The following is a 27,775-nucleotide window of genomic DNA, read 5'->3' as shown; positions in this document are numbered from 1 at the left end:
TCCAAAAATGTAAACAAAAAATTCCATTCAACTCTATCAAATGCTTTTTCTGCATCTAAGGATATGACCATCAGATGATCTGAAGATTGTCGAAATCTATTAATCAAACTAATCACATGCAAAATGTTATCTGAAGCATATCTAGTCTTTATAAAACCTGCTTGATCAATATGAATCAACTTTGGTAAAAATTTAGCCAATCTCTTTGCTAATATTTTAGCTATTATTTTATAATCTACATTTAACAATAATATTGGTTTATATGAAGATACTTTCAAAGGATCTCTATCTTTTTTAGAAATTACTGTAATTAAAGCACTAGAACAAGACTCAGGTAATTCATAATGTTCTCCAACTTGACGTAAAACATCCCCCAACACTGTAGATAAATCATCATTAAAAAATTTATAAAATTCAACCGAAAATCCATCATCGCCAGGTGATTTACCGTTCAGCATTTCCAGCATAGCCATTTTAATTTCTGAATCAGTAAATGGTTCTTCTAACTCCTGTAATATCTCCATCCTCTAATATCAGTACATTCAACTGTGATAAAAAAAGATCAATCAATCCAGTTTCCTGTTTTCCTTCAGATGTATATAATGTTTTGTAAAATGAATAAATTTCATCATTAATCTCACAAGATTTATAAGTAATAAGAGAATTCCATCTAACAGCATTAATAGTCCTCGATATCTGTTCTTTCTTTAATTGCCATGCCAATACCTTATGTGCTTTCTCTCCCCATTTGTAATACTGTTGTTTAGTCCTATTAATCACACATTCAAATTGATAAGATTGCAAAGTATTATATTTCAATTTCAGCCTAGATAATTCTATTTTCTGATCTTCTATAGCATCTTTCTGAAATTCCTTTTCTAACTCATTAATCTGTTTCTCTAATTCAAGACTCTGATTTAATCAATTCTTTTTTATTTTAGAAGTATAACTAATTATTTGTCCTCTCAAATAGGCTTTCATAGCATCCCATAATACAAACTTACTTTGAACAGAATTAGAACTTTATTTCAAAAAAAATTAATTTGTTTTTCAAAAAATCAATAAATTCCATATTTTTAACAACATTGTATTAAATCTCCAACGATAAGTTATTTGAATTTTCTCAGAAGTTTCATATGTAAAATATAACAGAGAATGATCTGAAATCACCCTACTTTTATATTCTGCTTGTTGGATTTTCCCTTGTAAATGTGCCGATACTAAAAAGAAGTCAATCCTTGTAAACGATTCATGTCTAGATGAATAAAACGAAAAAATTTTCTCTGTTGGATTAAGACATCTCCAAATATCTACTAAATTAAGATCTTTCATCAATGCTTGAACCTGAATTGCCATCTTGGATTTTTTAACTTTCTTTGAAGATTTATCTAATAAAGGTTCCAAAACACAATTAAAATCACCACCAACTAAAATATTATCATTAGCCTGACCCAAACATAAAAGTGCATCCAAAATAAATACTTCATCTGCATTTGGAGCATAAATATTAATTAAAGTCCAAAATTCACTAAAAATCTTACAATTCAATTTAAGAATACATCCTGTCTTTTCCTCCATTGATTGTAATTCAAAAGATAAATTTTTATGTATCAAAATTGCCTCACCTTTAGCTCCAGAATTAAATTAAGAAGAATATACATGCCCAACCCAATCCCTTTTTAATTTCACGCTTTCCTTCACATTCAAATGTGTTTCTTGTATTAAGAAAATTTTCATTTTCTTAATATACACCAAGACTCTCTTACATTTAATCGCACTATTTAATCTTCGAACATTAAAAGTAGCAAACCTCAACTTTGACATATCTACTATTATTACTAAATATCAATAATATCTTTATATAAAAACTCAAATCAACGTATATAGGCCCTCCAATAAAAAAAATCACAAATTCAAAATGGAAAATAAATAAATAAATAATAAAGGGGGAAAAAGATAATTCCCCCCCTAAAAAAAAACTACCAAAAGGTAGTAATCCCCTAAACAAAAATTGGGTGTGGGTCACCCACCAGTGGCTGATGACTAGTAAAGAACTTAGTGCAAATCTCTCTCTCCCTAACCAAACAGTCAATAACATCAAAATATCATAATAACAAAAGAAAATATAGAATAAGAAAATTCTTCTTTTCATCCAGATTCAAATCTCGAAGATCCCATTTCAGAAGGAGGTAGACTCTTTCCATTCCTGTTTTTCCCATTTCTGCCATTTCTTCCATTTCCAGAGCAACCAGAATTTTCTTTAGGAGATAATGGTGGACTATGTCTTTGTCCTCTTGCATCTGGCAATGAATCAGCCAAAATCATTGCTTCATGATCAGTTTCAAAAAACCGAAATTGATAGTCTCCATAAAACACCTTCAACACTGCAGGGTAACGAAAAGTAGACTTGTAACATTTACGCTACAAAACTTCTTTAACTGGATTGAATCGACGTTGACGTTGAATGACCTCTTGACTCAAATCAGGATAAAAAAAAGACTCTGCTATTCTGAATCAATAATGGGGTTGTCGTTGTCTCGCATTTTGTACTACAAGTTGAAGTATTGCTTCTCTGTCCAAATAACTCAAACATCGAATTATTACCAGTCTCGGTGGTTGACCAGCTGAGAAAAATTCTTGCCCTAATATTTCCGGAATCCAGTCTTTAAAAAAACGAAGAGGATCTTGTTCTTCTTTACCTTCTGGCAAACCAACAATTTTCACATTATTCATAGGAACATAGGAAGTAGGAACAGAAGTAGGCCAAAAATGGCCCATTGAACCTGCTCCGCCATTCAATACAATCATGGCTGATCTAATTTATGACCTAACTCCACCTACCTGCCTTCTCCCCATATCCCCTAATTCCTCTATCATGAAAAATTTATCTAACCGAATTTTAAATATGTTTAATGAGGCAGCCTCAACCACTTCCCTGGTTAGAGAATTCCAAACATTCACTACATTCTGGGAAAAACTATATTTCCTCATCTCTGTCCTAAATCTACTGCCCCGAATCTTGAGACTGTGTCCTCTCATTTTAGTTTCCCCGGCCATCTCAAAAAACCTTCCTACATCTATCCTATCCATACCCTTCATAATCATATATGTTTCTATAAGATCTCCTCTCATTCTTCTGAACTCGAGCGAATACAATCCTAGATGATTTAATCTTTCATCATAAGTCAACCCCTTCATCCCAAGGGATGGAGACCAGAACTGGACACAGTACTCCAGGTGCAGTCTCATCAGTACTTTATACAGTTGCAACATTACCTCCCTACTCCTGAATTCAATTCCTCTTGCGATGAAGGCCAACATTCCATTTTCCTTCTTAATAACCTGCTGCACCTACAACCTAATTTTTTGCGATTCATGCACAAGCACTCCCAAGTCCCTCTGCACAACAGCATACTGTAGTTTTTCACCCTTTAAATAATATTCAGCTCTTTTATTTTTCTTGCCAAAAGTGGATAACCTCACACTTACTAACATTGTACTCCATCTGCCAGACCTTTGCCCACTCATCCAGCTTAACTATATCCCTCTGCAGACTCTCCACATCCTCATTACAATTTGCTCTTCCTCTCAATTTGGTGTCATCTGCAAACTTGGCTACACCACATTTTGTCCCCTCCTCCAAGTCTTCAATGTAAATGATGAACAGTTGTGGGCCTAACACTGACCCCTGCGGCACCCCACTTACCACTCTCTGCCAACCTGAAAAACTCCCATTTATCCTGACTCTCTGCCTCCTGTCAGACAACCAATTTTCAATCCAGGCCAATAGACTTCCCCGGACTCCACTTTCCTGTAACTTACTGATAAGTCTCTTGTGTGACACCTTATCAAACGTTTTCTGGAAATCCAAATACACAACATCAACCTGTTCCCCTCTATCCACCGCACCCATTATATCCTCAAAGAATCCTAACAAGTTTGTCAAACAAGATCTTTCCTTTCTAAAAACATGCTGCGTCTGCCTGATTGAACCCTTACGTTCCAAAAGATTCACTATTTCATCTTTAATGACGGCTTCAAGCATTTTCCAACTACAGACGTCAAGCTAATTGGCCGATAGTTTCCAGTCTTCTGCCTACATCCCTTCTTAAAAAGTGGCGTGACATTTGCTGTCTTCCAGTCTGCCGGGACCTGCCCAGAATCCAAGGAATTTTGGTATATGACCACCAATGCATCAACTATAACTTCTGCCATTTCCTTCAGAACCCTTGGATGCATATCATCAGGACCAGGTGATTTGTCTGGGTTTAGTCCCATTAGTTTCTCCATCACTACTTCCTTTGTAACAACTCTATTATCAAGGCCCTCCCCAACATTGGCATCCTTAACTCCGCACTTGGGCATGCTAGACGTGTCTTCCACCATGAAGACTGACACAAAATATTTGTTTAATGCCTCGGCCATTTCCTCATTTTTTGCTATCAGTTTTCCTTTCTCATCCTATGTTAACTCTGGCCACCCTCTTCCATTTTATATATTTATAAAATTTTTTGCTTTCTGTTTTTATATTTTGTGCCAATTTACTTTCATAATCCTTTTTCCCATTTCTTATTACCCGCTTTGTAACCCCTTGTTGTCTCTTAAAGTTTTCCCAATCTTCCAGTTTCCCACTGCTCTTTGCAGCTTTGTACACCTGCGCCTTCAATTTTATACTCTCCTTTATTTCCTTTGTTAACCACGGTTGATTTTTCCCTCCCTTGCTGCCCTTTTTCCTGACCGGAATATATTTTTGTTGAGCATTACAAAATATTTATTTGAAAATCTTCCACTGTTCCTCAACTGTTTCATCAATTAGCCTGTGCTCCCAGTCCACTCTGCCCAATTCCTCCCTCATCCTATGGTAGTCACCCCTGTTTAAGCATAATATATTAGTTTTAGATCTAACTATTTCCCCTTCCATCTGAATGAGAAATTCAATCATACTATGATCGCTATTTCCCAGATGGTCTCTGACTATTACATCATTTACTCTACCTATCTCATTGCACAACACTAGATCCAAGAGAGCATTTTCTCTTGTGGGTTCCTTAACATGCTGCTCAAGAAAGCTATCGCGGATGCATTCTATGAAGTCCTCTTCCAGACTCCCACGACCAACTTGATTTTCCCAATCTACGTGGAAGTTAAAGTCCCCCATGACTACTGCCGTATCATTATTACATGTCTCACTTATCTCTCTATTTATTTCCTGTGCCACTAAACTATTGTTATTTGGTGGGTGATAGATAACACCCACCAATAATTTTTTTCCCTTTGTTATTCTTTATCTCTACCCAAATGGACTCAACATTATGCTCTTTAGATACTGCCTGGAGCTCATCTTTGAATAAGAGTGCAACTCCACCTCCCTTACCATCCTGTCTATCTCTTTGCACCACCTCATACCCTTGAAAGTTTAATTCCCATTTAGGGTCACCTTGTAGCCATGTTTCCGTGATGGCTACCAAAACATAGGCATGGGTACCGATTTGCGCCTCAAGTTCACTAACCTTATTTCTAATACTGCGGGCATTCAAATAAAGTGCCCTTGTGCTCTTTATCCTTTTAATATCTAGTGACTTCTGTAACCTTTTCTTTTGATTTTTATGCCCACTATTTTTCTTTGTAATTTTCTTAAGACTATCATTGACCCGAAAACTCACTGCACCACCTGATTTTTTACTTTCTCCTCCCAACATTACTTTTCCTATTTTACTTTTCCTGGCCATTACTTTATCTTCCCTACCCTTTTCCCTGTCACTCTTGTTCCCATACCCTTGCCAAATAGTTTAAACCTTACCCCACTGCTGTACCAAACATACTTGCCAAAATGTTGACACCTTTTGGATTAGGTACAACCCGTCCCTCTTGTAAAGGTCATGCCTTCCCCAAAAGAGATCCCAATGATCCAAGAAGCCAAATCCTTGCCTTGGACACAAGCACCTCAGTCACACGTTCATTTTCCTTATCCTTACGTTCTTTTCATCACTTGCATTTGGAACAGGTAGTAATCCCAAGATCTCCACCCTAGCATTCCTGTCTTTCAGCTTTCGTCCCAGCTCACTGTAATCCCTTTTCATTACCTCCACCCTTTTCTTGTCAATGTCGTTTGTACCCACATGTACCAAGACATCAGGCTGCTCTCCCTCTCCTCTCAGAATATTTTGGACCCAATTTGTGATATCTCGTACACTTGCACCAGGGAGGCAGCACACCATGCAGGTATACTTATCTGGCTCACAGAACCTCCTGTCTGTACCCCTGACAATGGAGTCCCCAATAACTACTGCATTTCTCCTTTTCCTTTTCTTTTGCACCACTCTGCCAGGCTCATTGCCATTGACCTGGTGCCCGTGGCCACCTTCTGTCTGGTCATCCTCCTCAACAGAATCCAACACAACATAACTGTTGCTGAGTGGGATAGTCATTGGTGTGCTCTCCATTTTTCTCGCTTTTTTTCTTTCCCCCCCCCCCCCACCCGACGGTTTCCCACTTACCTGACACGGATTCTGGAGTATTTATCACCCTGAAAGTTGAGTCGATTAACTCCTCACTCTCCCTTACAAGCCGCAGGTCATCAATCTGCAACTCCATATCCCTAATTCACTCCCTTAGTAACTGCATCTCGGTACACCTGGTGCAGCATCTGACACCCAGTACAGAGCACTAACCCTATTGGCATGACTCTGAATACAAAGCTTACCTTTTCTCCTTGCCTGCTTTCGCCGAAGCCTGATAAGCCAAACCCAGGAAGTCTCACTCCTTCACTGCTCCACTCACTCACTGAGCCACTCCTCGCTGGCCGCTCCCTCCCCTTTCACTCCTTTTATTGGCCCCTTGACCAATTAACCCTGTCACTTTCAGCAAGCTCCTCCTCCTCTGACTCACAGCCCAACTCTCTCCAAGCTCCTCCTCCGACTCCCAGCCGATCCAAGTAGTTTCTGCTTTGATTCTCCAAATAATCTATTTTTCTTTCTAGTTCTCCTAATTCTATGACTGATTTTTCCACCTTCAATACTTTTTCTGTTAGAAATCACTTGTTGCTTACAGTCCAAAAAAGCAGTCTGAATATTTAAAAATTTTTCTTAAGATGCATCCACACATGCCTTAACCATATTTAATTCTGAACTCATACCAGTATTCATTTGAAACATTTCATTCATTTGAGATGTCAACAAATCCATTCCAGGTTTTATAACAGCTTGAACAATTGCATTCAATTGCATACACTGTGATTCAGTCATCAGCTCTCTCTGACATGGTGGCAGAACAAGGTAACTGAAGCTCCTGCTGCAACTCAACAGAAGGCATTTTAAAAGTTTTACTGCGAGTCTGGACTCACAGCAACAGCACCCCGACTTCCTCAGGGGGTCACCGCTGGTCTCCCCCCCGCATCTTATTGTTTTTTTCATCAATTCACGAAGATAAACTATTTTTTCAGATTGAAATGCTACCTGATGCATTTCCAACAATGGAGTCATCTTCCTGCATGCTCCCTCTATTGAAATTGAAAGGCTTTCCAAATCGGGGTCCACTTCTTGGGAACACGCACCTTCTTCCGGAGAACGGATAATTCCAGCGGCATCCTTCATTTGGTGAGCAATAGATTTTTTTTCAGCCCTGACAGGCAATATTTGGGGATTAGACAATGAAGAGATTGAGCCTGGGGCTGTATCAAGTCATATAGGCCTCAAATCTTCAGCACTTCGAAAATGTAACTTCTTATGAACTTGAGGTATAGTCTTTTTGACCATTAGTGGCCATAGTAATTCCTTAATACTTTAAACTAAAATTTAAAAATTTAAACTTGGAAACAAAGGGTTAAAAAATTAATATTTTAAAGTCTGGCCAGAGAGGTCGAGATGGCACGTCTAGACTCTACGCCATCTTGCCACGCCCCCCCCCCCCCCCGTACTGCTCAAAAACTGTTAATAATATATACTGATCATAATTAATTAGTTTTTCTGTCTAAAATGAAAAATAAGAACAGATGGTTAGTGAACTGGAGCTTAATGTTACAAGAGTATGATTTAATTATTGCACACATAAAGAGGACGGATAATGTAATAGCAGATTGTTTGTCAAGATGTTAATCTGGGTAGATATGAATCTAATCATATACTTATTGTAAAAAAATGGAGTGTTTATTTTTATTTATGTAATACTTCCATTAATTGTTAAAAATTTGTTCTTGTGGACCAAATTTTTTTTTAAGCAGGGGAGGTGTTACAGAGTTCTGTGTTGTGTTGTGTATTGGCCTATGTTTTGTGTGGTTTTATGTTAAAAAGTGACAGTTTGCCTTAGATAGCCAAGGTGAAGGTGGATTGCTGAGAGAGTGGGAGACAGACTGAGCATGTGCAGAAAATGATAAACCACCACTGGGTGGTGCTGTGGAGTGGAAGAAGGCCCAGAGCATGAGTCATGGTCTGGAAGACAGTTTAGAATGTTGGAATTTTCGAAGCCAGTCGGAAGGATCCGGACCAAGCCAATGGTTCCTCTCTCTGCAAGCAACACAAGAAGACAACTTCGAATATTGTGCTCTCTCTCTCTCTCTCCCTCACAAAGAACTTTTGGCTTCAGTTTACCAAACAAACTGAATTTTGTTTATGATCTTTGCTTCGGTTGAGATCAAATTTTTGTGAGTTGTGTGTGTTTTGTGTCTAAGTTTTTCTGTGGGCTGGTTGGAAATATAACTTAGTCTTTAATTACATATGTTATATTTAGGCTGGGGAATTTATTAGTTTTACACTGTTATAGAAATTTGCATAGTAACCAGTGGGCATTGTTATAAAAGGGGGGATTTGAATTAAAGTTTGAAGGTGAATTTTTGTTAATAAAGTCATTGTTCATCTTTACCCCTGTGTGATATGCCTTCTTTGTGGTTGCTGGTTTGATCTTGTAACACCATTTAAACTTCACAACTTTTCTACATGACAAGTAATCCTATCAGCTAAAGGCATGATTTCACTCTTTCCCAATTTACTTTATATCCAGTTAATGCTCCATACTGTTCCAAACTTTTATGTAAAATCTCCAAAATTGTAAAGGATGTGCTAAATATATCAAAACAAATTTATCTTATTTTCATCAGAATTCACCATAATACCTTTAATAGCACTAACCTGCCTAATCATCTGCCCCAAAGGTTCAATAACCAATGCAAACAGAGCTGGTGGCAAAGGGCAGCCCTGTGTGGTCGATCTAGATCATGTAAAAGGTAAAGATATCACTCTCACCATGGGATTTTTATACAAAACCTTAATCCAACCAGTAAAAAGAGGCCCAAAATTAAACTTTTCCAAGACAAAACAAAAATAACTCCATTCCACTCCGTCAAAGGCTTTTTCTGCATCCAAAGAGATGACCATCATTTGGTCAGATTGCTGATATTAATTAAAGAAATCAACTTTACCACATTGTCCGCTGAATCACGGTTCTTGATAAAACCTGCCTCATCTACATGAACCAAATCAGGTAAGCATTTAGCCAACTTATTAGCTATAACCTTGGCTACTATCCACACCATGGTCCATTCTGATAGTAGCCAAGGTTATAGCTAATAAAACAGGCAGCAAATCAGAATGGACCATGGTGCTTGGCAGGGGAATGGCTTCCTTCATATCACCCAGTGAGCCTTGTCCAAGTCCAGACCATTCGAAAAATGCATTGTTCCCAAAACCTTGGGAATCCACTTTTGAAAAAACTGGACTGGGTCCGGACCTTCAAAATCTTCTGGAAGGCCAACTATCCTAACATTATTCCACCGACTTTGATTCACCAAATCTTCTTCAACAAATCAGTCTTCTGAATTTCCCAACCAGTGAATGAACCTTCCATCTGTCCCATCTTCTCCTTACAAAAATCAACATAATCTTTACAGTTAATAAATTCTTCTTCAATTTTATTAAACTTGTCTTGAACTTTTTCAAACATTTTGCCACTGTGGTGATATGCGATTATACCATTAGGTAACCAGGGGCCACCACCTGATGACCTTGTATATAAAGCCGACCAGAGCTAGGCTCCTCCATTCTGATCTAGGCTTGCAGAGGCAAGATCTAGCTGTACATATTAGTCTATTAAAACTAGCATTTAACTTGCTCTCTGTCTCATGTGGTTGATGTTAATCACAATTTAATAGACTAATATATAACCAGGATGGAAGCTACTTCTGCCCTAGCCCACGCTCCCGACTCCTCCATAACCCGATCTAAGGACCTGCAAGTGGAGATGGCTCTCACACATGTGCAACCAAGTACGGACCAGATGGAGAGCTGCAGGACCGAAATTGCAATGGAGAGAGGGACTCACCCAGCAACCATGGACTACAAGAGGGACAAAAGTATCCCGGAGAAGGTAAAGAGCAGCTAAGAGCCCTACCTGTTAGTTAATTCACTGGAATCGGGACCAGCCAAGCAAACCCCCCCCCCCCCCCGGATTCCTGATTTATAATCAAGGATCGCGACAAGCGCGGGCAGAAGGAGTGTGGCAAGTCATCCTCCCGATCATGATCTACCCCAGGACCATGTGGATGTGTTGCTATCCTAAGACACCACTAGCTAACCCCGATTCCCCAGAGAGGGCACACGCTTCCCCAGGACTGAGTGGCCATGTGGGGAAGGGATCAGGCTTGGTATGTGCCCCCCACCCCCCCCCCAGCCACTGAACCAGAGGCTTAGGTTCAGCCAAGTGCTGAGGCCAGACAGGCAGCAACTAGAGTGGACCCCAGAACCCCCGGAGCAAGCACACACTTTGGCCGATGGCAGAGGTGTTTTTTTAAATCATGTGGGGGTTGATGGGGCGTCATGGAAAGAGATGTTAATGTTACTACTAGCCCAGCTGGGGGAATCGCCCGTACTCCCTTATACAGGATGCTAAGTCCTACCAAGAGGCTATGAGCACCTTATAGAGACACTATAAAAAAGGGCACAGCAGGCTCCACTCCAGACACAGGCTCACGACCAGGTCACAGCAAGCGGGGGAGTCTGTTAGAAATTTCATCCTTTCCCTGAAAGACCTAGAATCAGCCCAAGAGTATGCAGATGACCTCATAAGGGACAGGATTGTATCAGGCGTCAGATCTACCGAGATCAGATTAAGACTGCTGGAAAAAGAGATAGTCACTATTGCGGAGGCTCTGGAGGACTCAAGGAGAGAACTGGAAGAGTATACACTGCTGGACTCATTAGCCCCTCACAAATACGAGTGATCAAGGGCACAACGTAGCAGCAGCAGCCCCACTAGAGCGCTCCAAGTGCCTTTTTTGCAGGGAGCCCAGAGCTCTCTGCCCGGTGTAATGGTATGGATTGTATGTACTAATTGGCCGGCAAAGGCTCGGGCTGGCCTACCCCCCGATGACACTCTCACTGGGACTCCTCCCCTGGGACCCAGGCCATAAAGTTCGGGCCACCTCTCCCTTCTCTAGCTTGGATCCGGGCCAGCTCAAGTCTTCTGTACAATGAAGCCATTCGTTCCCTTTAGTCTTTGTCCTGGTGATTATTGGGGCAAATGATAGTCCCCAACACCCGGCTAGAGAAAAGGACCGTTCAAAATGTGGAAAGGACATTATGCGAAAACCCTTTCTCGTGCAAATGAGAAGCGGGAAAGCTCTTCTCCCTCCTCCTCAGGTAGACAGAAACAGAGTGCCTTGCCGGACGGAGGACACCACCATCGGAGGACCCTAGCTCCGGTTGGCTTCATATACCAGGTCGTCAGGTGGTGGCCCCTGGTGACTTAGTGGTGTAATCCCACATCACCACAGTCACATCCATTTTAATTAATGCTATTTTCCCCCTTTCCCCTCGACTGACCTCAATAGGCCGGATGTGGTTTATATCCCGGAGGGTGATTGGCAGTTGACCAGGTGGGGCTTGGTCCATTCAGGTCAGCTGATTGACAGCCGGCCAGGTGTTGCCTTGTCCTCCGGGGCTCTTCCTGCAGGTACACAGGTCTCCCCCTGCAGTCGGCTAGTGGTGTATCACCACATTCTACCCCTTCATTAAAATTGTCCCAGGGGTGGGGAGGTTACATTTCATGTCCTACAAAAAAGCCCCAAACATATATACATTGTTTACATTTAGTTGGTCCAGAGTCTCTGCGACTGTTGCAGGGTTGGCTCCTGGTGAGAGATCGGCAAGGATAAGCAGGGGCTAGTCGGGGTGGGTGGGGGCCAGAGCAGCTGGCATGGTGCAGCGTGGTAGGGTGGCAGGGGCAGCCAAAGTTGAAGTGTGTGTGAGGCGTTGGATGGGTGGGGGGAGGCAGACGGGTTTGTCTCCCACGGTTCGAGTGATTCCGGGTGCCCATGGAGGTCTTGGGTGTCCCACAGCTGTCCGGGATTGGGGCAGTGTGTCAGGCCGGCATGGTCCTGGGACAATGGAGGCTGTTGTGCTGTGGTGGATGCTCCTGCTGGTGCCAGGTCCCTGGTTGAGATGGTGTCCTCCTTGCCACTGCTGAACCTAACGTAGGCATAGTTATGGTTTGAGTGTAAGAGGAACTCCTGCTCGAGCAGGGTTTCGGCCTTTTAGGCTGCACGTGCAGGAACACTGGTCCCGGGGATGTGAACCATGCTGGGAGAGATGTTCCCGTCACCGATTTCCTCGGGAACCCAAACAGGCGTTCATGAGGGGTCTCATTGATAGCCACGCACAGGAGTGACCTGATGGCATGGAGCGCCTTGGGGAGGGCGTCCTGCTAGTACTCTATGGACCACCCCTTAGACTTAAGGGCCAGGAGGACTGTTTTCCAGATTACCCCATTTTCGCACTCCACCTGTGCATTCACATTCGGGTTGTAACTAACCGCAGTGCCCCTTGCTGTCAGGTACTGGAGCAGTTGCTCACTCATGAAGCTGGACCCCTGATCACTGTGGATGAACGCGGGATAGCCAAATATGGTGAATATCTGCGTCAGTGCCCTGATGATGGTGGCCATGGAGGTGTCTGGGCATGGGATTGTAAAAGGGAAGCGTGAGTACTCATCTATGACCGCAAAGGCAGCGGGGCCTTGAAGTCTATGCTGAGGCACTCGAAGGGCCGAGAGGCCTTTACGATGTGAGCCTGGGGTGGGCAGAAAAAGCAGGGCTTGCATTCCATGCAGACCTGCCACCCCTCATTCATAGTCCTGACATCCCTGAAGGTGTACAGGAGGTTTCGAGACTTGATAAAGTGGTATAAGCGGGTGACGCCCAGGTGGCAGAATGACTTATGCCAGTGCCTGCAGCTGGTTGTCGTGGAGTGATGTGCAGGTCCGGGAGAGGGTGTAATTAAACTTCCCTGGATGGTACTGAATGTCGTACCTGTACATTGCCAGCTCAACTCTCCAGCGTAAGATCTTATTGCTTTTGATCTTGCCTTTGTGGGTGGTGTTGAACATGAACGCCATGCACGCTGGTTGGTGAGGAGGGTGAACCTCCTGATGGCCAGGTAGTAGTACCAGTGGCAGACCGCTTCCACGATCGCCTAGGCCTCTTTTTCAATGGCGGAGTTCCCTAGCTTGGAACTGTGGATGGTTCTGGAGAAGAAGGCAACAGGGCACCCGTCCTGTTTAAGGATAGCGGCAAGGGCCACATCAGAGGCATCGCACTCCACCTCGAAGGGGGAGTCCTCGTCCATGGCATTCATCGTGGCGTCTGCGATGACCTGCCTGATGCGCCTGAAGGCTGCCTGCACCTCGAGTGGGAGGGGAAAGGTGGTGACCTGGGCCAGTGGGCGGACCTTGTCTGAGAAGTGGGGAACCCACTGAGAGTAATAAGAGAACAAGCCAAGGCACCTGCGGAGGGCCTTGAGCATGGGGGGGAAGGGCAGCTCCATTAATGGGCGCATCCATTCTGGATCCAGGCCAATGACACCATGTGCCACAATGTACTGCAGAATGGCGAGGCGGGTGGTGCTGAACATGCACTTCTCTTTATTGTAAGTGAGGTTCAGCTCCTCGGCTGTCCGGAGAAATTTCTCCAGGTTTGCATTGTGGTCCTGCTGGTCATAGCTGCAGATGGTGATGTTATCCAGGTACGGGAAGGTCACTTTTAATTTGCGCCGGTCTACCATGCGATCCATCTCCCGCTGGAAGACCCCATTCGTGACCCCAAATGGAACTCGGTGGAACTGGTAGAGACACCCACCCACCTCAAAGGCAGTATAGGGCTTGTCCTGTGGGTAGATGGCGAGTTGGTGAAAAGCCAACTTCAGGTCAATTGTGGAGGACCCATTAGTGGGCTATCTCGTTGACTATGTTGGCTATCCTCAGTAAGGGGTAGGCGTCCAGAGGGTGTACCGGTTGATGGTCTGGCTGTAATCCATGGCCATCCTCGGCTTGCTTCCCTCTTTGACCACCAGAACTTGGGGTCCCTCATGAGCTGTTGCTGGGTTCCATGACACCTTTTGCCAGAAGCCGCTGCACCTCGGCCCTGAAGAAGTCTCTGTCTGCGGCGCAATAGCACCTACTTCTGGCGGCTATTGGCTTGCAATCTAGCGTGACGTGTGAGAAGAGGGCGGGAGGGGCAATACTCAGCGTGGAGAGGCTGTAGGTTGGCCGGGACTGGTTGTATGGTGCACTGTGGAGCATGAGTTGGGGTAGGGGCTCCCCGAAGGCAAGGGTGACACTCTGCAGGTGACATTGAAATCTAAGCCCAGGAGGACTTAGCCTGAACCTGTTGTATGTCTCTCCCCTCCCACATTCAGATCGGCTAAGCAGTGCCTGAGGTTATTTATAGAGCGGACCAGGGCAGCGAAAGCGATAGCCAAGATGGTGGGGTAGATTTTAAGTCACAAAGTTCGGGCCAGGTTTGGGTGTATGAAGCTCTCGCTGTTGCTGCTGTTGAGTAGGCATTTTGGTACCTGACCATTGACAACGACATCCATCATGGAGCCCCTGAGGCCATGTGGAGTGACTCTCGTGGTGAGTACAGGCATGGGCTGTGTCGGTAGGGTGGTCTGGTTGGCGCCCGTGTTTACCACATCGTCAGTGCGAGTAGTCATTGGTGCGGGTAAGGTAGGCCCAGGTGACGGCGGCGCTGTTGCCCACCCAGCACAAGATGGCAACGCCGTGTGGGGGTGATTGGTGATGGCATGGCTGTCCTTGCCCGTTGGTCGCACTGTTGGTGTGGGAGGAAGTGACATCATCACGTCGCCCGTCGAAGGAGACGACGTCATCGCGTTAGCCGTCGGTAGTGGGGACGTCATCCTGGGACCTGGTGTAGACTTCATTCTTGGGGGCCTTGTCCATGGCCTCTAAGGTGTCCATCGATTCCAAGTATTCAGTAAAGTCCTTGAGGGCTTGGAAGGCTTGGAGACCCGAATTTGAACAGAGCAGTTGATTTAATAGCAGTTTGAGTTTTAGTTTCCCTTGTTGTTAATAGTTCTTCAACAATACAGTCCACAATTTTCAAACTAATTTTAAAAGTTCTATACTAGTTTTAAAAAGTTCTGCCGGGGAGATGTTTCTCCATGTCTTCCCCCTAAGCCATGCCCCACTTTGCTGTCTAAACTACACTGTTTGACCAGCTGAGTTTCTACTTCTCAAAATCTTGTCGGCCTCTATCACCACCCCTTAATGCATAATTACCTGTTGATTTTGGGGAGCTGTGCAGGCTCGGTGACGGAGAGAGCTTCGGGATTGGGGTCGTACCTTGGATAACATGAAGCCAGGTGCCGGGGCCTTCCATCTGGACGATGGGCAGAGGCTCCAGGAATTGCACGGTGCACAGGTAGAGGCCGCTGTCGGCCAGCGAGGCAGAGTCAATCAGCAACCGGCTGCTCCTGGTCCGCAGGTTGGCATGGACAGTCGCCCGCCTGTTGGCCTGGCCCCCCGTCCTGGCCCCAGGCACTAGGGCGTACAGCCGGCCGGACGGCAGGACCCACTGGAATGCCGCCTCAAGGACCGTGGTGGCCGGCTGGTTGTAGCGGCAGACAAGCTCAGCGCTGGAGCCAGCGGGGACCTCGAGCGAGAGCGGCGATTGGTGAACGCCGCCTCCCGCCACGAGCCCTGCAGGTGAGAGAAAGGTTGTTGGCATGTCAAGGAGCATTGCATTGACCGGCATCCCTCAGCCCCAGCACGATTTCACCAGGTATACCCTACCCTAAACAGGCCATTCATCCCATCCCTCCATGCTGACCCACATTTGGTCCACGTCAGCCAAACCTTTCCTATCCACATACCCACCCAAGTACCTTTGATCGGGTCATTTACTGTTGAGACTGGTCTTTTACCCAATCTGCCCATGCCAACCAACATGTCCCACCCACACTGGTCCCACCTGCCCACACCCCTCTAAACCCATCCCGTCCCTGGATCCATCCCAATGTTTCTTTAACGTTGCAATAGTCCCTGCCTCATCCACCCCCTCTGGCAGCCCATTCTGTACACCTACCGATGGAGTCAATAGAGGGGAGGGGGGTATGTGATGGAGTCGATGGAGGATAGGGGATGTTTGATAGAGGGGTGGACTGTGATGGAGGGGAGGTGGGTGAGTGATGGAGGCAAGAGGGTTGATGAAGGAGAGGGTGTGTGATGGAGGTGAGGGGGTTGTTGGAGGAGAGGGGGTGTGGGAGAGGAGGGTATGTGATGGAGGGGAGGGAGGTGTGATGGAGGGGAGGGTGTGTGTGATGGAGGGGAGGGTGTGTGATGGAGGGGAGGGTGTGTGATGGAGGGGAGGGGTGTTATGGATGGGAGGGAGGTGTGATGGAGGGGAGGGGGTTGTTGGAGGAGAGGGGGTGTGGGAGAGGAGGATATGTGATGGAGGGGAGGGAGGTGTGATGGAGGGGAGGGTGTGTGTGATGGAGGGGAGGGTGTGTGATGGAGGGGAGGGGGTTGTTGGAGGAGAGGGGGTGTGGGAGAGGAGGGTATGTGATGGAGGGGAGGGGGTGTGATGGAGGGGAGGGTGTGTGATAGAAACATAGAAGATAGGAGCAGGAGTAGGTCATTCGACCCTTCGAGCCTGCTCCGCCATTCAACGAGATCATGGCTGATCTTAAAGTTCAGTACCCTGTCCCCGCCTTCTCTCCGTAACCTTTAATACCCTTATACTGAAGAAATATATCTAATTCCCTCTTAAATATATTTAATGAACCTGTCTCGACTGCCATCTGTGGCAATGAATTCCACAGATTCACCATCCTCTGGGTGAAGAAATTCCTCCTCATCTCGGTCCTAAATGGTTTGCCTATTATCCTCAAACCATGGCCCCGGGTTCTGGATTTTCCCATCATTGGAAACATCCCATGTTGGAGGGGAAGGAGAGAGATCTAGAGGGTGAGAAATGGATAGAGAGATGGAGAGAAAGTAAAAGGTAAGAAGGAGAAATGGAGAGAGGGAAGAGAGACAGAAAGAGTGAAAAGGAGAGAGCGGAACAGTGGTGGGGGGGCAGGTGTGCTGGGGAAAGGGAGAAAGACCAACTGATGGACTGATTGACATACCTTTAATCAGTAAGAGACAGGTGGCGACCAGGACACTGGAGAGAATCACTTCGATGTCCATGTCTCCAGGTATCAATGAGCTGATGTTTGATGTCTCACATGAAGACCCTCGGTTCAGGGAGCAGGAGTACCCACTCGGAGACCTCAGCTCATACAGTGTCAGGTCACGGACTGCAGAGTGTCCATCCTAGCTCGTGATGTATTTGCCTTCTGAGTCAACATCTACCAGAGGCGATGCCAGGATTAAGTTTCACACACACTCACTTCCTTCTCTAACTCCTTTGTGCAGGAGTGGGGGAGGAGAGAGAGAGAGAGAGAGAGAGAGAGAGAGTCTTTAGTGCCAAGCAGGAGACAACCTGTCCCCTGCTTGTTCATTGCCTGCTCACCCACTCACCTCCCCCAAGACCCCACGTTCCAGAGAATCAGAGACAAAGAGAAAGAGGATGGATGGATGGACAGGTGTGGAAATATTCCTTTATTGTCATGTAATGATACCAAACATGTAATATTACATAAAATCATCTTCTTTTTGTAAGACACCGTTATGGTCACCCATTACAGTACGGGAGAAAGAGAAGCAATAGAGAGTCCCTTCAGAGTCACCGGACGTCCGTGGATTCACCCCCAGCGCCTCCTGTGGCCACCCCAAACCTCCAATATGATTGGGAAGCCCCCCCCACCCCAAGCCCCCTTCAGTACTCTCCTTGCCCTCAGCCCCCTCTCAGATCCCATCTCCAGCAGCCCGTGCGGGTCACCCTGTCCACAAGTGGCACATGCAGCTGCTGAGCCCCTCGCTGGGCCCGCCGCTGTGGCCACCGTCCCAGGGGGCTGACTGACCATTTGGACTCGCCCACCATATGGACACTCCTTGACCCGCCGAGCCTCTCGCCGTAGTTGTCCCAAGATTCCAGTTCTTCGAAGGCAGACAGACGAGTCTGCTGTGGACGACACAGAACATTCGGCCTGTCGATATACCCTCACTTGTGCATCGCTATCACAGCGCCAGCGATAGGGTCCAGGGTTCAAATCCCGCGCTGTCTGGAAGGAGTTTGTATCCTCTCCCCAGGTTTCCTCCGGGTGCTCCACCTTCCAGAAACTATGAGCTTTGTAGGTTAATTGGGACTTTATTACATTTTTTTTAAAATGTGGACATACAGCACGGTAACAGGCCCTTCCGGCCCACAAGCCTAATTACACCCAATTAACCATACATTTTGAATGGTGGGAGGAAACCAGAGCCCCCGAGGAAAACCTGCCCTGACATGGGGAGAACATACAAACTCCTTACAGACAGTGTCGGATTCGAACTGCCCCCCCCCCCCCCCCCCACACCCCGGTTCCGATCGCTGGCGGTATGGCTGGCTAACCGTTTACACCCACCGTGGGCCATAATGAAAACAAATTTTTTAAAAATTACCTCACAATGTCGAATGCAGAACACTGCGGGACGGGAACAGGCTATTCAGGCCCTCTAGTCTGTGCCACCAGGTCGCTTCCCCTGAACCCATTGGCTGCTCCCACTGCCCCTGCATCCCATCTCGAGTCTGTCATTCTCCCAAGCGAGACCTGAATCGTGCATCCCAATCCTCCAGCATTGTCTCCTGGTCCCGCAATGTCTCCAGGAGCCCAGCGCTGTTCCCCTCCAAAATAAATATCACTGGACCCCAATTTTTTTTTCAAAAATTTCACTTCCTGAAAAGAGATTGGGGATTGATGAAGTTGTCAAGCCGAACGCACACAAATGATTTCAGATTTGCTGTATCACGTTGGAAGTCGGAGAAACATTAAATTAACTTTTATTGAATTTACCGCGTTTAATCGCATAATGACGCTGACACTTTGCGTCACTTCAACCGACCTAAAAATGTTCTGCCGCTAATTTTCGTTTGTACTTGGCATCTGACGGCTCTCAGGTCAGCGGCCAACAATAGTCGGCCGGCATCAATTGATTCCAGTTGCTCCAATACCCTGTTCCACGGTCGCCATGTTCCAGTGAAACCTTTCACCGTGTTCGTCACTGACGGCACCGAGATCGGCCGGGAAGATGTCCAAGGGTGAATGCAGGAAATGAATTTTCAACGATATGTTGCCCTTCATGGTTTTGTCTGCTTGAAGTCGGCTTAAAATATGACAGAAAATCCCAAAAATAGGTTATATCTAAAGTAAAATGGTACCTGATTGAAAAGTTTTAATGATCAGCAGTCCAAAATCCATAAAATACACACAATATTGTTCAGGATGCAAAATCTTCGTTGTCCAGTGTAATGTGCAAAGTTGGAGCCTTTAAATGAGCGCCTGATTGAGTTTGTCGTTGAGGGGTCAGATGGTGGAGGGGGAGCGGCTGTTCTTGAACCTGGCTGTGCGAGTCTTGGGGCCCCGACACTGTTTTCCTGATGGCAGCAGCGAGAACAGAGCGTGGACTGAGGTGCGTGTGGGGTCCTTGACGATCGCTGCTGCTCCCGGACGGCGGCATTCACTAGATGTTCTCACCTGTGGGGGACGAATTTGCCCGTGATGTCCTGGGCTGTGTCCACCACCTTTTCCAGGGCTTTACGCTCGGGTGGGGTATTGGTGTCCCCATACCAGACCGTGATGCAGCCAGCCAGCCAGTCAGGTAGCATCCATGGAGAGAGAAAGGCAGGGTTAATGTTCTGGAGAACTGGCCAGGTTTGGAAATTGGCAAAGATTTTCAATCTGAAAGGTTAAGTACTGTTCATCTTCACTCCCACCCCATCTACTATCTTCAGCGCCTGCTCATTTCTAACTTTACACACACGTGCCCACGCACACATACACTTTTTCTCTCCCACCCTTTCTCTCTTACATACCCCTCACTCTCATCCTTTCTCACACATAGTCTCTGTCTTCTGTATCACACACACACAAGCATGTATGTGAGACAACGTCCGAGGTCAGGATGGAACCCAGGACTCCGGAGCCATGAGGCACTGTCTCTCCCCACGGCGCCTCTCGGGCACTTGGAGGGCACTTTCACATCCCACAAGAACTTCCACATTCCACTCTGATGTCCCAACTTAACCCCAGTTTCCTCTGTCCTGCCCCTGAATGCAACCCTTCCCAGGGTCCCTTCAACTTATCTGACAAGCCCAGCCACCAATGGCAAGGAGTTTGACGGAGATGCTCAGCAGGTGAACTGATCGTCCACATTTGAGAAGATCGAACCAGAATCAGAATTTATTGTCATGAAGAAGTCACGAAATTCATTGTTTTGCGGCAGTATCACAGGGCAAACATTTATATAAACCACCATACAACAATAAATAAACATAGTTCACAAAAAGTCAAAGTGAGGCAGTGTCTGCGATTCATTGTCCGTTCAGGAACCTGATGGCGGAGGGAAAGAAACCACCCTTGTGCTCGTCTTCAGGCTCCTGGACTTCCTTCCCGAGGGTAGCAGAGTGAGGAGGGCTTGGCCTGGGTGGTGATTTGGGTGGGGGGGGGGGGGTCTTTTTTAAGACAGCGCCTCATGTCCATGTCCTTGACGAGTGGAGTCTGGTGCCTGTGATGTTGCAGGCTGAGTTAACAACCCTCTGGAGTTTATTCTTGCCCTGAGAGTTGGTGCCTCCATACCAACTGGCCAGAATGCTCTTCACCTGTAGAGGTTTATGAGGGTCTTTGATGATGAACTATATCCAGGTCACGACTGACAGGAACTCCTTAGCAACGCACATGGCCAAGTTAGATGCCTGTTAACAGAAAAATCAGAGGTTGCCTTGGAGAGGAGAGAGGGAAGAAGGGGCAGCGGGAGGAGGGAGGAAGGGGTAGGGGGAGGAGGAGAGAGCAAAGGGGCAGGGGAGGAGGGAGGAAGGGGTAGGGGGGAGGAGGAGAGAGCAAAGGGGCAGGGGAGGAGGGAGGAAGAGGCAGGGGAGGAAGAGAGATGGAGGAAGGGGCAGGGGAGGAGGAGAGATGGAGGAAGGGGCGGGGAGGAGGAGAGGAGGGAGGAAGGGGCAGGGGAGGAGGAGAGGAGGGAGGAAGGGGCAGGGGAGGAGGAGAGGAGGAGAGGAGGAAGGAAGGGGCAGGGGAAGAGGAGAGGAGGGAGGAAGGGGCAGGGGTAGAAAGGAGCAGGGGAGGAGGAGAGGAGGGAAGGACAGGAACGAGCACAGGCCAGCAGGTAAGAGGCCTCAGGTGGGAGGGCAGAAGACAAAGAAGCTGAGAAGTGACTGGGAGAGGGGGCAGCTCTCTGAATGGAGAGGGAAGAGGGTGGGAGCGTTAATGTAACCTGGTGGGAGAGTGTCCCAGACAGAACATTGTGTTCCTCCAGTGACAGAGCATGAGGCCACAGACGGGCAGGTCGGCGTGGGGAACGGTTGGCCTCTGTGAGATGCCTGCTATTGCGGTGCACAGAGTGAAGGTGGTCAGCGAAGTGAGCTCCCAGTCTGCGTCTAGTCTCCCTGATGTGGAGGAGGCGGCAATGGTTGCTCTGGATGCTGACGGGTGTTGTTCCTGACCTTGTTGTGACAGGTGCAGGGAGGACACATCAGGAGTGGTTGGGGGGGGGGGGGGTGGGGTGGGAAATTAAAGAGTCAGGCCATAAGAATCTTGGGGTATCCCCCACCATTATCCTCCCACCACTGAACGGACAGCAATCACCCACCCCAAGGGAGATTAATTCTTTGTCTTTCCTCTGGACTGCTGAGGCCCACCCCCACGGTCTCCTGCTTTTGTTTCTGAGGCCTGCTGCTGTGTGCTCTCAGCTCCTGTGTTGCCCGCTGATAAGCTGCCCCCCCCCCCCCCCCACCTCACTCTCTGTGCCCTTGATCACTGAACTGGGAGAAGGATGCTCGGAGGCAGCGACGTCATCGTTATCTCCCCTGCAGTCGTCACATCACCACCTCCCTGCACAGCGAGGCCGCAGCTCCCCTTGCATCACATCACAAGCCTCTGTCACCCTCACCCTCCCTCCCAACCTCTCTCTCCCTCCCTTGCTGTCTCTCCCCATCCCTCTCCCCCCTCTATGTCTCTCACCCTTCCCACTTCCTACCTTTCTCTCTCTCTCTCTCCCTCCTTGTCTCTCTCTTTTCCCCTTCCCTCTCCTTTCTCTCTCCCCTCATGCCTCTCTTTTCCCCCTTCCCCCTCTCACTTTCTCCTTCTCTTCTTCCCTGTCTCTGTCCCTCCCCTGTGTCTCTCCCTCCCTGTCTCTCTCACACTCCCAACATTCTCTCTCTCTATTCCTCTCTCACCCTTTCCCTGGCAACTTCCCACCCTCTCTCTTTATTCACCACTCTCTCTCCACATCTCTTTCAAACTATTCCTCACCCACTCCTTACCCATCCCACTCTTTCTCTCCCTCACTCTGTTCCTTCCCACCTTCTCTCCCTCCCGTCTCCCTCATTATCTCCCACTCTTTTTCTCTCTCCCTTCCCCCTCTCCCCTCTCCCTCCGCCTGCCTCTTTCTCTACCTCTCCCTCCTCTCAGTCTCTCACCTCCATCCCCCTGTCCGACCCCCTCACTTCCCCGAATCTACATAATCCTCCTTCCTCCCTTTCTCTCTCTATCCTTTCTTTCCATCTCTCACTCCTGACTTTCCTTCTCTCACCCTTTTCTCTGTCTCCTTCCCACCTACACTCGCTCCCACTCTTTTTCTCCCTCTCTCTCATTCTCTCTTCCTCACCTCCTCCTTCCTTACCCTTTCTCACCCTCCCTCCTCCCCACCTCACCCCAGCCCTCCCCTTCCCCTCCCTCCCTCCCTCCCTCCCTCCTCTTCTCCCCTTCTCCCCTTCTCCTCTTCTCACTTTCCTCCTCTTCTCCCCTTCCTCCTCTTCTCCACCTCCCTTCTCCCCCTCCCCTTCTCCCCTTCCTCCCCTCCCCTTCCTCCTCTTCTCCCCCCTCCCCTTCTCCTCATCCCTTGTGATAGTACATATCACCAAGGTATATATGTACAGATTGGCTGAGAGTGTAGCCACACCTACTGGCAGGTCTTTAAGGATTGCTCCTGGACAGACCAGGTCATTCTGGACTGGTCGACCTACTTGTGATACGCTCCAGTCTTTTAGTTGATAAAAGTCTTGGTTTGGATCAACAAGTCTTTGGTTCTTTCGATGTGCTCTACTTCCCTCCCCCCCTTCTCCTCACCCCCCTCCCCATTCCCCCTATCCCCTCTCACCCCTCCCCTTCTCCTCCAACCACATCGCCAGCGAGCGACTAGGACACTCGCACCCCTTGCACAATCGGAAGGCCAGAAGGGCGGGGAGAGTGGGCTGGCTGACGAGAAGCTTCGACCTTGCCCGTGGTGTAGAGGTGACAGTGGGTGGCCCAGCTATCTCCTCCCAGCGCACGTTGCAGCCTCCGCGGCAGATAAGATGGATGAAAGATGTATATGTATAATTGCACAGCACAACTGAGAATCTCCAGGGGAGTCAGGCTGCAAACTTTTTCTTGAAGAGAAGTTTAATGAAGTTCATTGAGGATGGGCTTGAACTGGGTTAAAAAGTCCCATGGGGAGGAGGGGACGAGCCATGTTTTGGGACTGGGTCATCCCATGCCTTGGCGCCTGAAGCTCTTGTTGGACCTGCCCCCTGCCCCGGTGAACGTCCAGGCACGGAACGGCTGGAGCGATTGGGACCACTCTCCCAACGTGAGGTGCAGCGGGGTCCTTCCGCCGCCCTGCTTAGAGCTGACGGCCCGCCGCCTCCGGGTGCCGGACAGCACGGATGGCGTGCGGGTCAACGTGGGCTCCCGGCAGGGGCTGCACGTCTGGAGGGTGTCCTGGCCGGCAGCGCAGAGGGGCAGCCACGCCGCGGTGGGGGTGGGGAACGGCGAGCGCCGGCCTCCATGCTGCCGGCTACCGGGTGTTGGTGGGCGGTGAGGACGGCGAGTCGTGGGGCTGGGGGCTGGTGGACGGGCGACTGTACCACGCCGGCCGGGCCGGCCGCCTTTACCCGGACTCACCTTCCGGACCTCTCCTCCCCGTGCCCGACACCTTCCTGGTCGTGCTGGATTCGGACGAGGGGACCCTGAGCTTCGTGGTGGACGGGCAGTACCTGGGAGTTGGCTTCGGGGGTCTGGAGAACAAGACCTTGTACCCCATGATCAGCTGTGTGTGGGGAAACGCCTGTATCACCCTCACCTACATCAACCAGCTGCAGGGTAAGTGGCCAGCCAGTCAAATACCCCCTCTCTTACTCTCCCCCCTCCATTCCTCCCCCTCTCTTACTCTCCCCCCATTCCTCCCCCTCTCTTACTCTCGCCCCATTCCTCCCCCTCTCTTACTCTACTCCCCATTCCTCCCCCTCTCTTACTCTACCCCCCATTCCTCCCCCTCTCTTACTCTCCCCCCATTCCTCCCCCTCTCTTACTCTCCCCCCATTCCTCCCCCTCTCTTACTCTCCCCCCATTCCTCCCCCTCTCTTACTCTACGGCCCCATTCCTCCCCATCTCTGATTCTCACTCCTTTCTCATTTCCCAGTCTCAATTCCCCCCCCCCCCCCCCTTGTTTGTTGCTGTGCCCTCCCTCCCTTATCCATCCATGACCTCCTGCCTGTGGGACCGTGCTTGTTCCCTGACCCCTCCCCCCACCATTTTGTTTGGGCACCTGCCAACATTTTGATGAAGGGCTGAAACTCATAACGTACTGTATATAGTACGCTGTTTGAACTGCTGAATTTATCCAGCATTGTGTTTTTACCCCATCCCAGTATCCCCTCCATCCCTCTCGCTAACTCTCAGATTCATAAGAACCAGGAGCAGGAGTTGGCCATTAGGCCTGTCGAGCCTGCTCCACCATTCACTGAGTCATGGCAGATCTGATGATGGGCTCATCTTCACCGACTTGCCCTGTCCTCAGGTCCCATAATTCCCCGACTATGTAGAAATCTACCCAACCTTGTCTTGGTACATCTCTAGCAACCCGCTCTCTCTCTCCCTCTCTGTCGCCATCTCAGGAGACAAACTCTCGCAGACATCTTCTGCAAACCCATCAACTCCCACAGCAGGGGCGTCCGGCGTGGGACATCGGGGCAGGGGCAGTCAGTGCAGGAGTTGGGTCACCGGCTGATTGTCATCAGTCCGCCCCTTAGCAGTTTGGGGTCCACAGACACCTGCGCATGAAGCGATTCCGCGGATTAATGAATCGCATTCTAATGAGTTTCACCATATTTTCTGTATTGTTCCATTTGTTTGCATATCCTTGTTGACGTTTCTCTCCCCTTGTGTTCACACACCTTTTTTTGAGTCATGTGCTTTTTTTGCACTACCAATAAGACAGGCCTGCAGGAGAAAGAATCTCGGGGCCATATGTGGCGCCAATAAATTGGAACTTTGAACCTCCTTCTGAAATTTAGTGGGTATTATCTGTCGGTGCTGGGGAGGGGCACAAGTCCGAATGCAAGAGGTCATTGGCGGGTATAAGAACATGAAACAGGAGCAGGGGTCGGCCATCCGGCCCGTCGAGCCCTCCTCCACCATTCAATGTGATCGTAGCAGATCTGATGATCGGCTCATCTCCACCGACCTGCCTTTTCCCCCACATCCCTTAATTCCCCAATTATGTAGAAATCTAGCCAACCTGGTCCTCAATATATTAATTGAGGTTGCCTCCATTGCTTCAATGGGCGCCGATATTGCCACAGATTCACCGCCCGCTGGGAAAAGCAGTTCCTCCTTATCTCCGTCCTAAATATACTCCCCTGGATCTTGAGGCCATGTCCCCTAGTTCTGGTCTATCCCACCCATGGGAACAACTTACCTACCTCTATTTTATCGAAGTCTTTCATAATTTTAGGTGTTTCTTCAAGATCCCCTCTCATTCTTCTAAATTCCAACGAGTTCAGTCCCAGACGACTCAATCTCATTGGGGAAACCCCCTCATCCCTGGAATCAACCTGGTGACCCTCCTCTGCACCACCTCCAAGGCCAGTCAGTCCTTCCTCAAATAAGGAGACCAGAACTACCCGCTGTACTCCAGATCGGGCCTCACCAGGACCTTGTACAGTTGCAGTAGAACCTCCCAAGTCCTTCTGCACAGCAGCGTGCTACAATCGCTGACCATGTAAATAATATTCTGGTCTGGCAGATAGAGGACAATATGAGGTTGTCCACTTTGGAAGGAAAAATGGAAGATCAGAATATTATTTACATGGCAAGTGATTGCAGCCTGCGGCCGTGCGGAAGGAGGGCTTGTGCATGAATCGCAAAAGGTTAGTTTGCAGGTGCAGCAAGTTAGCAAGAAGGCCAATGGAACATTGGCCTTCATCGCTGGAGGGATTGGATTTGGGAGCAGGGAGGTTCTGCTGCGACTGTACAAAGTCCTGGTGAGGCCGCACCTGGAGCACAGCAGGCAGTTCTGGCCTCCTTACTTGAGGAAGGACGGACTGGCTTTGGAGGCGGTGCAGAGGAGGGACACCAGGTGGATTCCAGAGATGAGGGGCTTGGCCTATGAGGAGATATTGAGACGTCTGGGACTGTACTCGCTGAAATGTAGAAGAATGAGAAGGGAATCTTGTAGAAACGTATAAAATTATGAAAGGCAGAGATAAGATAGAGGTGGGTAAGTTGTTCGCATGGGTGGGGGAGACCAAAACTAGGGGGACATGGCCTCTAGATCCAGGGGAGTATATTTAGGACGGAGATGAGGAGGAACTGCTTTTCCCAGAGGGTGGTGAATCTGTGGAATTTGCTGCCCATTGAAGCAGTGGAGGCAACCTCAGTAAATATATTTAAGACAAGGTTGGGTAGATTTTTACATAGTCGAGGAATGAAGGGATATAGGGAAAAGGCAGGTCTGTGGAGATGAGCCGATCATCAGATCAGCCACAATCACATTGAATGGCAGGGCAGGGCTCGATGGGCCGAATGCCTGGCTCCTGCTCTTATTTTCTCATGTTTTTATGGTGGTAGAGGGGAAGGCACGTTGATTGATGTAGGAGGTCATCTTTAATGAGACCATGGACAAACATGTCATTGTGGAATGGAGCAGAGAATTGAAATGTTGGCTATTACCCTTCCATGACTCACTGGGGCACCCTCCCAGGGTTCTGCTGACTGCCCTCTGAGTTCAACAGTGAGGGAGGGAGAGGGAGGAGGCGAGCAGTCCCAAAGGTGCCGCCAGCAGGTAATGTCTCTTGTCCGCAGGGCCAGCCGGTACCCCCTCACCGACCTCTGCCGGCATCAGATCCGAACGATCCTGGCAAGCAGCGGATGCAGGAGGTGGATGCCCTGCTGCTCCCCTCGCACGCTAAAGAACTACTTGCACCAGTCCTCGGAGAAGGCAGAGCCATTTTCAGCTTCTCCTTCGTCATACGGAGCCCGATGAGCCCACTGGCTCCCACCACCACCATCTGCCAATGGGACGTGGGCACCCGGAGGAAACCCACGCAGGTCATAGGGAGTGGGGCGGTGGAGAGAAT

The 27,775-nt window shown here is 48.2% G+C and overlaps 1 protein-coding gene and 1 pseudogene across 2 annotated transcripts in view; one reads left to right on the top strand and one right to left on the bottom strand.

Moving 5' to 3' along the window:
* Positions 1-17,611, bottom strand: part of LOC138754917 (uncharacterized) — an 85,052-nt gene extending 67,441 nt beyond the window's left edge. Inside the window, exons 1-2 of one of the 2 annotated variants that reach the window (XM_069919922.1) lie at positions 17,412-17,611; positions 15,562-15,981 (exon numbers count right to left, since the gene is read on the bottom strand). In XM_069919922.1, coding sequence (XP_069776023.1) covers positions 15,562-15,981; positions 17,412-17,472 — 481 coding nt within the window. In that variant the 5' untranslated portion in view covers positions 17,473-17,611. The remainder of the gene's footprint in view (positions 1-15,561; positions 15,982-17,411) is intronic. The other variant, XM_069919923.1, reaches the window with a different exon arrangement.
* A 5,978-nt stretch (positions 17,612-23,589) lies between these two features.
* Positions 23,590-25,478, top strand: LOC138753049 (SPRY domain-containing SOCS box protein 4-like; annotated as a pseudogene).
* The last annotated feature ends 2,297 nt before the right edge of the window (positions 25,479-27,775 follow it).

This window comes from Narcine bancroftii, chromosome 2 (genome assembly GCF_036971445.1).
Source record: "Narcine bancroftii isolate sNarBan1 chromosome 2, sNarBan1.hap1, whole genome shotgun sequence".
NCBI classification, from domain to species: domain Eukaryota; kingdom Metazoa; phylum Chordata; class Chondrichthyes; order Torpediniformes; family Narcinidae; genus Narcine; species Narcine bancroftii.
Note: the sequence above shows the minus strand (reverse complement) of the source record. Positions and strands in the feature narration are given on the sequence as shown.